Source organism: Sinocyclocheilus rhinocerous, unplaced genomic scaffold (assembly GCF_001515625.1).
Source record: "Sinocyclocheilus rhinocerous isolate Xijiao unplaced genomic scaffold, SAMN03320098_v1.1 scaffold445, whole genome shotgun sequence".
In the NCBI taxonomy this organism is placed as follows: domain Eukaryota; kingdom Metazoa; phylum Chordata; class Actinopteri; order Cypriniformes; family Cyprinidae; genus Sinocyclocheilus; species Sinocyclocheilus rhinocerous.
Window position 1 is genome coordinate 658,364 of NW_015645566.1, and position 12,986 is coordinate 671,349.

General features: G+C 37.6%; 2 protein-coding genes across 3 annotated transcripts; one reads left to right on the plus strand and one right to left on the minus strand.

Moving 5' to 3' along the window:
- The first annotated feature begins 764 nt into the window (after positions 1-764).
- On the plus strand, positions 765-4,640 carry LOC107706737 (PRELI domain-containing protein 1, mitochondrial-like). 2 transcript variants are annotated; one of them, XR_001636179.1, is made up of 7 exons: positions 765-915; positions 1,690-1,811; positions 1,965-2,190; positions 3,286-3,399; positions 3,666-3,744; positions 3,846-4,201; positions 4,322-4,640. XR_001636179.1 is itself a non-coding variant. In XM_016510544.1 (6 exons), exons 2-6 carry the CDS (start codon positions 1,720-1,722, stop codon positions 3,965-3,967), a joined length of 633 nt encoding a protein of 210 aa, XP_016366030.1. In that variant the 5' UTR covers positions 765-915; positions 1,690-1,719; the 3' UTR covers positions 3,968-4,640. The 2 variants fall into 2 exon arrangements, 1 of the variants encoding a protein (XP_016366030.1); XM_016510544.1 differs by having other exon boundaries at positions 3,846-4,640.
- Positions 4,641-6,929: 2,289 nt separating this feature from the next.
- LOC107706726 (max dimerization protein 3) lies at positions 6,930-12,758 on the minus strand. The gene is made up of 6 exons (XM_016510531.1): positions 12,689-12,758; positions 11,932-12,034; positions 10,951-10,980; positions 10,400-10,514; positions 7,974-8,139; positions 6,930-7,250 (listed from the first exon to the last, which is right to left on the minus strand). The coding sequence occupies exons 1-6, from the start codon at positions 12,756-12,758 to the stop codon at positions 7,135-7,137; spliced, it is 600 nt and encodes a 199-aa protein (XP_016366017.1). The 3' UTR covers positions 6,930-7,134.
- Positions 12,759-12,986: the final 228 nt, after the last annotated feature.

Below are 12,986 nucleotides of genomic sequence, written 5' to 3' on the forward strand. Positions count from 1 at the left end.
GCGCAAAGCCGAACTCATACGTCATCCGCCCGGAACTGCTTCCGTGTAGGACTGTTGGCGCAAGCTACATTAAAGTGATTATTACGTTTTGAATATGGATATTTTTCTTACAAAAACGCATCGATTCGCTACAGGAGGCCTTTGTTCACCCCCCCGGAGCCGTGTGAGATACTTTTTTTATGGATGGACGCTTTTTATTTAACTTCTTTTGGACTGATGCATGCAACACCCGCTGAGTGGCATTAAACAGCTTGAAAGATCAAAGACCATTTTTAATATAACTCCCGACTGGATTCGTCTGAAAGAAGAAAGTCATATACATCTAGGATGACTCGAGGGTGAGTAATTTGTGGGCTAATTTTCATTTTTGGGTGAACTAACCCTTTAACTTAGCGGCGCAGCTCCTTCTGTTGGTAAAAAAAATATTACTACACCAGTGCTCTGGTAAGCATGCAACAGCAGGCTTCTATGGTCGTTTTTGCAGTGCATTGGCGGACTGTTTTGAACTGCAAAAAAATGGGACATTTTCATGGACAGATCGCGGGCAGGACACCAAATACGGGAAATGGCCCCGGAAAACGGAGATGTTCTGATCACCCCCTTATCCAGACCTTAAAGTGTAAAGTGTTTTTTTTATATAGGCTATATGCATACTCTTCAAAACGTATGTACTTAGATTAGAATTCACGTTAAATGTATGTAATACTATTAGTAATATTATGGTTAGGGTAAGCTACATGTAAATCAGCTGTACAGTGCAGTAACGTGCATGGTCTTCCGGAAGTGGCGTAAGTGACCATGACCTTCCTCTCTTTAGTCACGTACAGTCACGTAGACGAGACACACGGATGGTCGCGAAATGTAGGAGTAGAGAAAAATCACTTCGCAAAGCGCCCCCATAGTCTGTTTACGCTGGTAAGTCCTCATTCGCATTCATGTTAATAATTGTTTTCGTTCATTCATTCAGAAAGAGAGTAAACATGCGTTAGCCGCGAGCTAACGTTAGCAACACGAGCAGCAGATGTGCATGACATTCATCCAACGGTTCAGGTTTAGCTGAAGTAAAGGTGAAAGGCATAGCTTATAATGCAGTGTTACAGTTTTAATGCTTGTGACCACTACTGCTTTAAAATATGAATAATAAAATAATCTAATCGTTTTTCATATAGCCGTACAACGTGTAATTCTGTGGCTGTCTATGATTTTTAGGCACCATCTTGTCTAAACCTAGTGGTTTGTGTACCTAAACAGCGTTTTTGGGCATCATAGCGTCAAAATCCAGTCAGTTGCCGAACATTTCGGACATCACAGTCTCAACACATAGTAAGCTTGTTGTCTTGATGGCTGATTTGAACGTTATGGTCTCAATAAAGTGAAATTCTTATCTGGATCTGGTTTCTGGACAGCTTTTCTTAACATTATAATCTGAAAACCAAATGGGCTGCCTGCATAGACAGCATTTTTTTGGCTCTCATAGTATAAAAACCTGCAAAAAAAATGTTTGGGCATGTGTAGGTATGCAGCTCATGCTTCTTATCTGTCAGTCCATAGCTAAAGTTGCACGTACTCATTTAATTCAAGTCTTATTCCTTAATTAAGGCTTTCCTCATGCCTGTCTTCAAGATATTATTTAGTTTGACTTATATTCTTTAGTTATCAACTAGTTGCTGTTTTTGTGCTTTGTTACAGTTTTTAGCACAAGCAGGTTGAGAGGGAACAATGGTGAAGTATTTCAGCTGTGCAGGCTTTCTGAAGAGCTCATGGGACCAAGTGTTTTTGGCATTCTGGCAGAGATACCCCAACCCCTACAGGTACTACAGATATGTATATTTGTTTTCTTTTAAGATACCCTCCTACAGCTCCCGCAGTACATGTATATCTTTTTTTACAAGATTTCTTATGTATTATATTCTTATACCACTGTCTATTTGATTTTATATCATTTCTTTATTTGTGTTCCTCAGTAATCATGTTTTAACTGAAGACATCATATTTCGGGAAGTCACTCCGGACAGCTGTCTGATCTCCAGACGTCTCCTGACCAAAACAAGCAGAGCTCCTCGCTGGGCGGAGAAGTTTCTGCCTGCTCACATGGCACGGAAGGCTTACATCATTGAGGACTCTGTAGTGGATCCTCGGGGCAGGACCATGACCACTCTCACCTGGAACATCAGCCACGCTCGTGTGATGGTGGGCCGCCATCCCTCCTCCTGTCTCACAGAGCTGACAAGAACACCTGCAAAGACAATTGCACCCCAAAATCTATAGAGAATAAGGATTTATATTTGTCACAAAAACTAATTAAACCTATTTTTAGGACCGTTAATGTGTTGTGTATTCTGACAGTATTTTTATGACAGTAAGCACTTTGTCTTCCAAACGTAGTGGATTAAAACATGTAATGGATAGTAAAAAAAATAAAATAAAATTACAGTTTTTTAGGGGGTATTTGGTGACGTGCTCAAAATCAGAATTAAAAAGAGGGACACAGTGGCCAAAGTGGGGCTTTAAATGGGATTAATTTAAAGACACTTCTCTTTTTCTTAACTAAAGCACAGCATGCGGAAAATTGCAGACGAAAGATTAATAATATTTCACCTGCTGGCACTTGAATATGGCATGGAAGCAAAATAATGACACATGTATTTGAAGCAAAATAGCATGACGTTGAATCGCACTAATTAAAAAAGAAATAATGCATTGCATTAACAGTGCTTGCATTTTAATGCATTGCATTTTTAGTGCAATTCAACATGCTTTTTGTTTCAAATACAGTTACTTCTATAATATAGTTATTTGGATAGTAAAAAAAATTTAATAAAATTACAGTTTTTTAGGGGGTATTTGGTGACGTGCTCAAAATCAGAATTAAAAAAAGGGACACAGTGGCCAAAGTGGGGCTTTAAATGGGATTAATTTAAAGACACTTCTCTTTTTCTTAACTAAAGCACAGCATGCGGAAAATTGCAGACGAAAGATTAATAATATTTCACCTGCTGGCACTTGAATATGGCATGGAAGCAAAATAATGACACATGTATTTGAAGCAAAATAGCATGACGTTGAATCGCACTAATTAAAAAAGAAATAATGCATTGCATTAACAGTGCTTGCATTTTAATGCATTGCATTTTTAGTGCAATTCAACATGCTTTTTGTTTCAAATACAGTTACTTCTATAATATAGTTATTTTGTATGATTTCCTGGACTGGCTATGATTAATTATCAACTGGCCTGACTAGACATGAACTATGAGAGGTTAACTATGTGTTTTCTGTGTGTAGAGTATTGAAGAGCGTTGTGTGTACAGAGTGAACCCTGACAACAACAGCTGGACCGAGATCAAGAGAGAGGCCTGGATCTCCTCCAAACTGTACGGCCTCTCTAGAGCGATTCAGGTCAGCGGGTGACAGGACGTCTAAACAACACCTGGTTATGTTGATCTCAAAGAAAGTTTTATTACAGTAGTGTGTGTGATCTGTTTAAATACATTTGAATAACATTCTGCAGCCTGGATCGTTGCGTTGATGCTGAAGATCATGCGGGGTGTTTATAGCTAACGGCTGTTTAGTCTGCAGTTAAATTACCTCACTGGAACTTCCACAACACTTGGCAGCAAGGAGTGTTTTTCATAGCGCTTTACGTCTTTCTATCCCATTTTCAGGAATTTGGTCTTGCCCGGTTTAAGAGCAGCGTTACAAAGACCATGAAAGGCTTTGAGTACGTCCTGGCCAAGATGCAAGGTAAGATGCCAGCTAGAGTTCAAGCGTGCAGTAGCAGCTTAATGGTTTAATTCATTTAGTTGTAAACATGGACGGCTAAGCTGGATCTCATTACTGCACAGGTGAAATGCCCACACGTACTCTGGCAGAAACCGCAACTGTGAAGGCACGCGAGACCGCACTCGCCGCCAAGGAGAAGGCGAAAGATTTAGCCTCTCAGGCTCAGAAGAAGCAGTATGTATGATGAGTCCAGTGTCCGGACTCTCCCAGCACTTCTGAAAAGGGCCATGCCATGCCATCACACAGGACACAGACGTGGATGTGAGACGCATTTAGCCAGGAGCTGAGATGATCAAATCGTGCCTGTCTGGATTCTCAGAATGCATTTAGTGAAGCCCATGTGCTCTTCGACTGAAATTCTCCAGTAAACTTGATTTGATACAGCAGAATCCTCCACCTGCTCCCGATTTTACATGAGGTGTTTGCAATTTTTTCGATTGCTAAATTAATTTCTCTGATTTTGTTGTTGTATTTCAAACATGGCCTCTCTGAATCTTCATATTCAGACTTACTGAGGTCTGTAATCTGCCTTGTTTAGCAATGTGATTCGTCGCTTCAAAATGAAGTTCTATCTGCATTGATGGGTCCACGGTTCCAGCAGTCACTGCCGGCATGATATCTAGAGTTCTGCAGAGGAGTCTGATCTCTGGCACGTGAGAGCATATGCCAGAAAGTATCGCAAGTATTGATGGATGGCAATGTCCGATTACAAGTGTGAAAGTTGTCAAAATGTACAATGTTGAGTGTCTGAAAGAAGAAATGCATTCGTTTAATGAAACGGTATTGCTTATGTAATGATTTATAGCTCTTAATTGTTCATGACCAGCAGGTATTAACAATAAATATTTTCTATCTGACATATGGTTCTCTTGTTTTTTTTTTGTTTTTTTTCTCATTTCATTTGCACTGTGATCACTGTTGAATAGGAGAGAGAACACCATTTTAAGCAGATCAAGTAAATCTCATACCACTTACATTTTCTAGAGAAATGAAACCAAGCATGGCATTTAAATAGGCCAACATGTTCTCACTGGGTCTGATATGACTGAATACTAGGCTATGTCATGTCAAGATGTCTAGACTACTATATTACAATCAAGCTCCCCAGTTGCAAATAAATAACGTATGCAAAATCATAGTGACAAGTCAGATTAAATACGTAAAATATTTATTTGTACAAAAGGCTTATGTTGGTAAAAGAATAAAATGCTACATATGAATACAAGGAGAGACATAAATACAAAGGTGCTCCTGGTCCAATGACATACGAATAGTTCTTAAGGCATTTGGTGTTCAGAACTGTATATACAATGAACATTTTGCTGTGTACATTAACAGTTACTGTACAAACATCTAAAAACAAAAGCATGTTCATAATAGTCTGCATAAATGACTGATATGAGCAGATACTGAACAGTTTGCAAATACAGCCCATGTATTTTGTCAATACTACCAACATACTGAATTGCAGTAAAAAAAAAAAAGAAAAGTAAAACTTTCACATGAGCAGACTAACACATTTTAGGGGAAAAGGGATTAAACTGCTGAAAATCCACTGTACAAATAAAAATGTACTATGTTCTGTTTTTCAGGCTTCTTGCTTAGGGCTCAACATAAGAGCTTGTTGTTGGGTGTTTTAATAATAGCACCAACTTTGATTCTCTGAAGTGAACCAAAGCACAATAAAAAGTACATAAAAATGAAACATCACGATGATGCTGATAGTAGTTCAATAACAATCATTTCAAACCCAACTGTACCTTTACCCAATAGCAAATAACAAGTGCATGGCTGTAAAGGAAAGCAGCCTTTTCCTATGAATTGCAGCACCACAACCTTTGAATTAGCTTCCCCAGTTTTTCAATTAGAAAAAAAATTGCAATATTAAAAGGGGGGGAAAAAAAGCATTGACAATCTGCAATTTCACACATTAGCAAACTTGAAAGAAATAACACACCTAAAGAGACATCACAAGTACTCATGCGTATGCTTTGTGCAATGTATCAAAACTCAACTTTTAAAACAGAATTAAATAAGCTGGATATTAAATATTTAAGTGCAAGCCATGTGTACTGCAGGCTGACCCTAAAGTTAAGCTCATTAGCCGGATAGAAGACAACTAACGGGTGCAATGTGACCGTAACTAATCCAGAAAAAAACAATCATTCTGTGGAAATAAAGCATCACCAAAATTGTTACACTTGAATCTCAGGAGTGTATAGACCAATTATAGGTTTGTAAACATTCAGGATGCGCGCGCATCATGGTTGCAGAAAACCCGGGAGAGATGGCCTTTACGGCTAGAGAATTTCACGGATAGGGTACAAAATAGTTAGGTTTAAAAAGATTATAAATTATATTGATTAGATGTCATTTTCAAAATGTTCTCCTTTTTTGTGGGCGGAGCCTATCTGGAGGCAGAAAATGACGGTTTTCAAGCAGCAGTCTATGGAGCCATGGAATAAAAGAATAGGTCAATTTGATTTTACATTTCAAAATTCGGACTTTATTCTCGCAATTCCGAGATTATATCTCACAATTCTAATAAGGAAAAACAACTCGTCATTCTCTCTTTCCCCCTCGACTCTTCTGGCTTTTTTCCCTCGGATTCGACAAACTCACTATTTTTGAGTTAAGTCGAGTTATAAAGTCCGAATTAGGAGATATAAACTTGCATTTGCGAGAAAAAAAGTCAGAATTGTGAGATAAAATAAATGTTATGTAAAAATGTTAATAGTAAGGTTTAAATAAAATTTCTAATAGTATTAAGGTTTAAATAATATTTCATGCTGTAACTGTAGGGCTAATACAATACGTCCCCTATGAACAGCATATGTGAATATTATGTAGACCTACTGTTTAAATCGAATTTATGCTTTAAAAGTAGAGTAATCATAACAGTTTTCATCCATAGTATGTCCATTTAAACGTCTGTGTTTAGTTTCAAATGGCGTCTTTGAGGACAGTATTCTATAAAAATTATTTGCATTCCGATCTTAATATCAAAAGGCACAAAAATATTTTTTTCTTTTATTCCATGGATTTTACCCATTTATCTCCACTTGTTCCCAGTGTTTTTCTGCAACCACTATGCGCGGCGCAGCTGCAAGTGACGTAACTGTGACATCTACTCTGAATTGGTCTATAGCATACTAGAGCACCATAATGCCATTAGTGTAAAGAATACACTACACAAAATAAATTCCAGTCATGCTTAGTTGGTCTGATGGTTTCAGAGTGGCAGCAACATAAGGCTGTTCTGTGATGATGATGATGGTAAAGCCCATCAAATGTTTGCGGAGTCCCCCATCCACTTCATACCGTTCTGTGATGTTTGTAGATCTGGGACGGTCATAACCAGGTGTGAACAGAGGTAGAGTAGCTGTGGTCCACCCCAGCATGTGATGAGCCCAGACCATCTGACTCCAGAGTCCACACCATGCTCTCCACATCGATCTCAACGTCCTCTGCAATTTTCAAGCAAATATGATCAACAACTCATGTGACTACTCTACCACCCATATATAATAGTCAGAATAATCGTAAAAAATAAACGGTTTATTAAACCTTCAGTAAAGCTTTCATTTAAAAAGTGTTTGCATATGTGACCCTGGACCACAAAACCAGTCTCAAGTCGCTGAGGTTGCTATTTGTAGCAATAGCCAAAAATACATTTTATGGGTCAAAATTATTGATTTTTCTTTTATGCCAAAAATCATTAGGATATTAAGTAAAGATCATGTTCTATAAAGATATTTAGTAAATTTCCTACCGTAAATATATCAAAACTTAATTTGTGATTAGTAATATGCATTGCTAAGAACTTCATTTGGACAACTTTAAAGGCGATTTTCTCAATATTTTGATGTTTTTTGCACCCTCAGATTCCAGATTTTCAAATAGTTGCATCTCGGCCAAATATCGTCCTATCCTAACAATCCTCCAAAGCTTATTTATTCAGCTTTTGGATTATGTATAAATCTCAGTTTCGGAAAAAAAAAACACCCTTATGACTGGTTTTGTGGTCCAGGGTCATATATGTGTTTTTAAATTAAATAGTTGTAACCAAGTTAAACCAGTTACTGATCAGAATAATAATAGAATAGAAATATTTGAACTCTAAAAGCTCATATTAATCTCACAGAAACTCGAATTTAGGAATATTAACATCTCGGCCGTCTGATGATCACCTCTCTCAGAGTCGGATCTCTCGGAGGACACAGCTGAGCCAAGGCTGTCGTTACGCATCCTCTCTGAACCGCCCTGCAGTTTCTCCAGCCGTGTGCGCAGTTCTCTCTGCTCCCAGCGCAGACGATCCTTCAGCAGCTCTGCACGCTCGTCCTGTTCCTGCAGCTTCTGCAAGCGCACATGAAGACCCACCTTTAAACCTTCTGCTGTGCATCTCATCAAATCTCACTGCATCACCAGGATCAGAACGACTTGCTTCACATCTCTCTGATTGATTAATTAGGTTAGCTCCTTTCCTTGCTGGCAGACAAAAACATTTGTAAACCATTTACAGTAAATGTTCTGTTGCAATTTATGCATTTAATATTTAAGCATTTGTCTAAAATTGGACATCAGTCTTGTAATAGCAATCCACCAAATGGCGGTATCTTGTGGGTGCTGCAAGAATTGCATGCAAGGCTGCCATTACAGCACTGCATATGAGGGAAATCAAGAGTATTCATACAGTAACTTGCTTTGATTTTAATAAACTTTATTCAATCTAACAGCCATTCATACACAAATGAGATGTGTTACATAAATACTTGATATAGTTTAAGCTTGTCATTAAGAAACAGAAGCAAACTCACGGAGTTTGTTTGTTTGTTTGTGTTTAACGCCATTCCAGCTTCTGTGGCTATTTTCATGGAGAGAAATATTATGGCTGAATTGTATCATGTTTTTAGAATTTATTTTTGCTAAAAACTCCAAAACTGTATTTGGCTTAACTCTTAAAAATCTCTTCAAAAGAGTTAACTGAATAAAAAAAAGTTCTCTCAATGAGTTAAAACCAGCACAATCTAATAAAACATCCTTCAAGGATAAAGGGATTCGGCAGAGAGAACATGTTGGAGGATCTTCCCCTAGTATTAAAAACGTGCGTGTCATCCTGGAATGACCTATTCTACAGCGGGTATAAACAATCTGTTTTTTTTCTAACCCATCGGTTAGAAAATTGATAGAAAATTATTTTCCCAACATTGGGACTAATTTCATGGAGTTTATTCATTGTATATAGATCCCACTAGGGCTGTCAATGGCTGAAAAACAAAATTCGAATCTTGTACTTATATCGAATTATATTCGAATATAAAACCCATAATTTCAGTTAGGGTGAAGAAAAGCTTTTGGCTTCTCTCCTGAGGCCAAAAGAGGGCGCATCAATCAAAATATTACTAATGCACGTTTATTCAAAGCAAAAGATAACATGACTATCTGTGAAAAAAGTGCATAATGTTTAAAATAATGTTTATAAACCAATTATAATTAAGTTGCTTAAACAGAACAGAACAGCATCATGTATGTATGCATAGTTTAATACAAAGGGTCGAAAGCCAATCACACAGAGTACATTTTTCATTTAAAAACACGAGATGCAGTGAGATGGGGGAAAAACCCCGCCATAAAGCCTCGAGATTTTTATTTTTTTTCAAAGTTAAACTTGCATTAATTTTACATGGTTTTCTAAGCCTGCGGCTCTTTTGTGCGAGATGCGAGTGCAACGGTGATAGATGTCCCTCTAGAAAATGCACGAAATATGCATTCTGTGTGAACGTCTTGGTTTCAGTTTTGACGTAAATAAGATCTTCTCCGTATTGATGTTCGCTTTTTCCGCAATATTTTTAATGAACAACGCAGCAGCGCCAGGTACAGCACAAATTTTCAGATCTGCCAATAGTGCTTCTTTTGCCAAACTCACCGAGTAACACAGTGGAAATCAAACATCAAAAGATGTAACTTTACTTTTCATTAACAATGGAAAAGGGCCTTGAATGCATGTTGGGAATAAAACAGTTTGATTGAACTCCATGTCTAATGCCTATGCTCATCATTATTTTTTATAAAGCTGCCGGGTTATTGCTCAGGGATGTTCCACCAGAATGGCCACTGTATATACTTTTTAATCAGATCCGCCAAAAGTCCCTAAATTATATTAACACTATTTACCATTTATTTCACTAATAATTATCATTTACTTACTTAAAACTCTGTGGAAATTAATTTGCGGTCTCCTTTTTTGCCTAAAAGCATAGAAATTCAAAAGGCAAAATACACATATTACACAATAAATGCATTTAAACATTTTTTAGGTAACAAACACTAAGAGTGTTGATGAGATGTGCTGCCAGATAACTAACTCTAAAACACTAAACATAGCCCTGTCAGCAGGTGTTTCACAACCTATTCTAAACTACAACAAAATTCTGATAGCATGCCATTTTAAAAAAAAATAATTTCCAGACCTTTCCATAATTACTCAGCTGAAATAGTTGTCTTTTTTCTGTAGACTAATAAACAACAAATAATCCGATTTCTATTTATTTATTTATTTTTACTTCTGTATTATCATCACTCTTAACATTTTGGTAATCTGGTCAATCTGGCTCACCTTGATGTGCAGCTGTGCTTGTCTGAGCAGATTGAGGGTTGTGTTTCTAGCTGAATCCGAGGACAGAGGAACCTGCCGCTTCAGCTGCTCCAAACAATGTTTTAACTGAGCTCTCCTACAATCACAAACACACGCAGCAACATAACATTTAACTACATGCAAACCACAAAGACACCCTTCATTTCCCTCCATCTTAAATTTGTAATATAATTAATTATACAACCATTAGTTCTAGTACTCAAATTTGATTGGCTAAACGGAGTTCCAATAGCACTCGGACTTTTCCCTATGTTGTCAATGTTCATGCATTACAGACCAGAGTATGTGAGCATAACATTTTAAAGCTTGGTGCTTTTTTTAATTTGGCAAAATCTGTCTAAAAATTAAAGTTACTCAACAGCAACTCTTTATCAAACTGTTGCAGAAAGCAATATCTCACTCCCACACTGATGGGACTGAATTACTGAAAAACTGTACTAATATGTAGACCAATAGCACAATTGCAATATTGCTGAATTGAAGGACAGAATGCAAAAATAAAACTTAGTTACCTGTGTTTCTCCAACTCATTGTGAACAGACCTGAAACAAAGAACAAACAGCTTTATTTAGCCATAACATTCGTTCATATTAAATTCTCACTCATTTTTTTTTGTATAAGATATGTGTGGATAAGCATTTTGTAGACATTACCATCTAGTTAGATTGACCTACAGTTAAAAGTACTTAATATAATCAATTCAGCACTTAATATTTTGGGACACTTAATATTTGGCAATATTATTGACTTGACTGCACAGACACTACTGATGAGAACTGGGGCCAGTTGCATAAACGGTTTAGACTAGTCTTAAAAAGCTAGTCATCTAATTTTTTTTCTTCAAGACTGGTAATCACTTTTTAAATTCAGTTATGAAAAGGTAGATTGGTCTTATTTGTATTGGAAAAGTAAGACAACTGCTAGTTGGTCAAAGCAACAGTCTATGCAACTGGCCCCTGGACTGAGCTGGATGATGACATGCTTCATAGAAAAAAAAATGAACTCATTCCATAACTGATGAACGTTACAGAGTTCTTAAATTGAACTGAATCAAGAATGAACTGACTTTAACTGAAAAACAGACAGTTTACTATAGTGAGTAAATAATGATAATCTAACACTTCAAGTTGTCTAAATGGAAGCAAATGCCTTTCATTCATTCATTCATTTGCTTAAAAAAACATCAAAAGCGGAGGATCGTTGTAGAATAAAATTAAATATTTTCTGAATAACAAGAATCTCGCTAATCAGTGTTTTAGAACAGTGTTCCCCAACCGGGGTGCCGTGGCACCCTTCTGTCGAGAGCAGGGGTGCCGTGTAAAAAAATTATTTTTAAATATTTTTAAGTTGCTAAAATGTTCAAAAAAAGCATATATTATATAATATCCATTTCTGATGTCGCCAATAGGCCTGTTGCAATAATCAATGTTGGGAAACACTGTTTTAGAAGATGCACAGAGCTGTACAATAACAAAACAACACCTTACACTCACCTGCTGCTCCCAGGCGAATGACTCTTTGATTTCTGCTTTTTTCTCTTATCTGTAACTCCTTTACTGTAGAATGGAAGCACTGAGGCATAACCGTGCTCGGCCTCTGAAAATGTATAAAACATAACATGAGTGATTAACAGCCCAGCCTACTTCCTTTTATATACGACCCTTATATACAAGCTAAAAATAAGTTATTTTGGACATCTACAGAAACATCGGACATATGACCGTTGCCTGATTATACATCTAAAAAGACAAATATTAATGTTCTGCTATACCAGATACAGGAAACATCTGCTATATGTCAGCGTCTCATCAAATCAGCTGTATGCGAGACCGCTTTCTGGTTTTGGCGCCATCGAACGATTTGGCAATTTTGAAATCAAAGCTTTCCACTGTAACTATGTATCCAGTACTTTACGTGACGTCTTTGTTGAACCGCGGTAACTGTAGCAGAATAACTGCCAGCGCTGCTACATTTTCAAATCTATGACGATTTCGCGCCTTTGTGTACAATACAGAACTGAAATGTAGGTCAGCGAGCCAAACACGACAACATCAACAACAAAAGCGATGTTCACCACTCTACAGACACACAAACAAACCTCTGCAAAAAAAGAAGACACACCCAGTGCCCACATGAGGAAATAAATAATACAAACATTAATGAATGTGTGCAAAACACAAGCAAACAGCACTGTCCAAAACGGCTTCGGTTTCAGTGCAAACAATGTGAAAGAAATAACGCGTCTAATACCTCTTTCCCTCCGCTCCAAATATTCAGCTGCCTGCAGAAGCACTTGAATGTTGCATGTATTTACCTCCATTTCTTTGACAAACAATGTTATATTGAAAGCACCAAGAGAGCGACACTGATCTATTGAAGTGTAGAGGAGACTTCACTTCGGCTGATCCAGCTCGCCACGTCATACGCGTCAGACGCGTCGCGTCACGCCACGCCACGCCCTCCTCCGCGCTGACGCGGCCGCTCCCTTCAACAGACACAAAAACAACTCGCGTTAGTATTTGCGCTTACCTATTGATGGGAGCTTTAA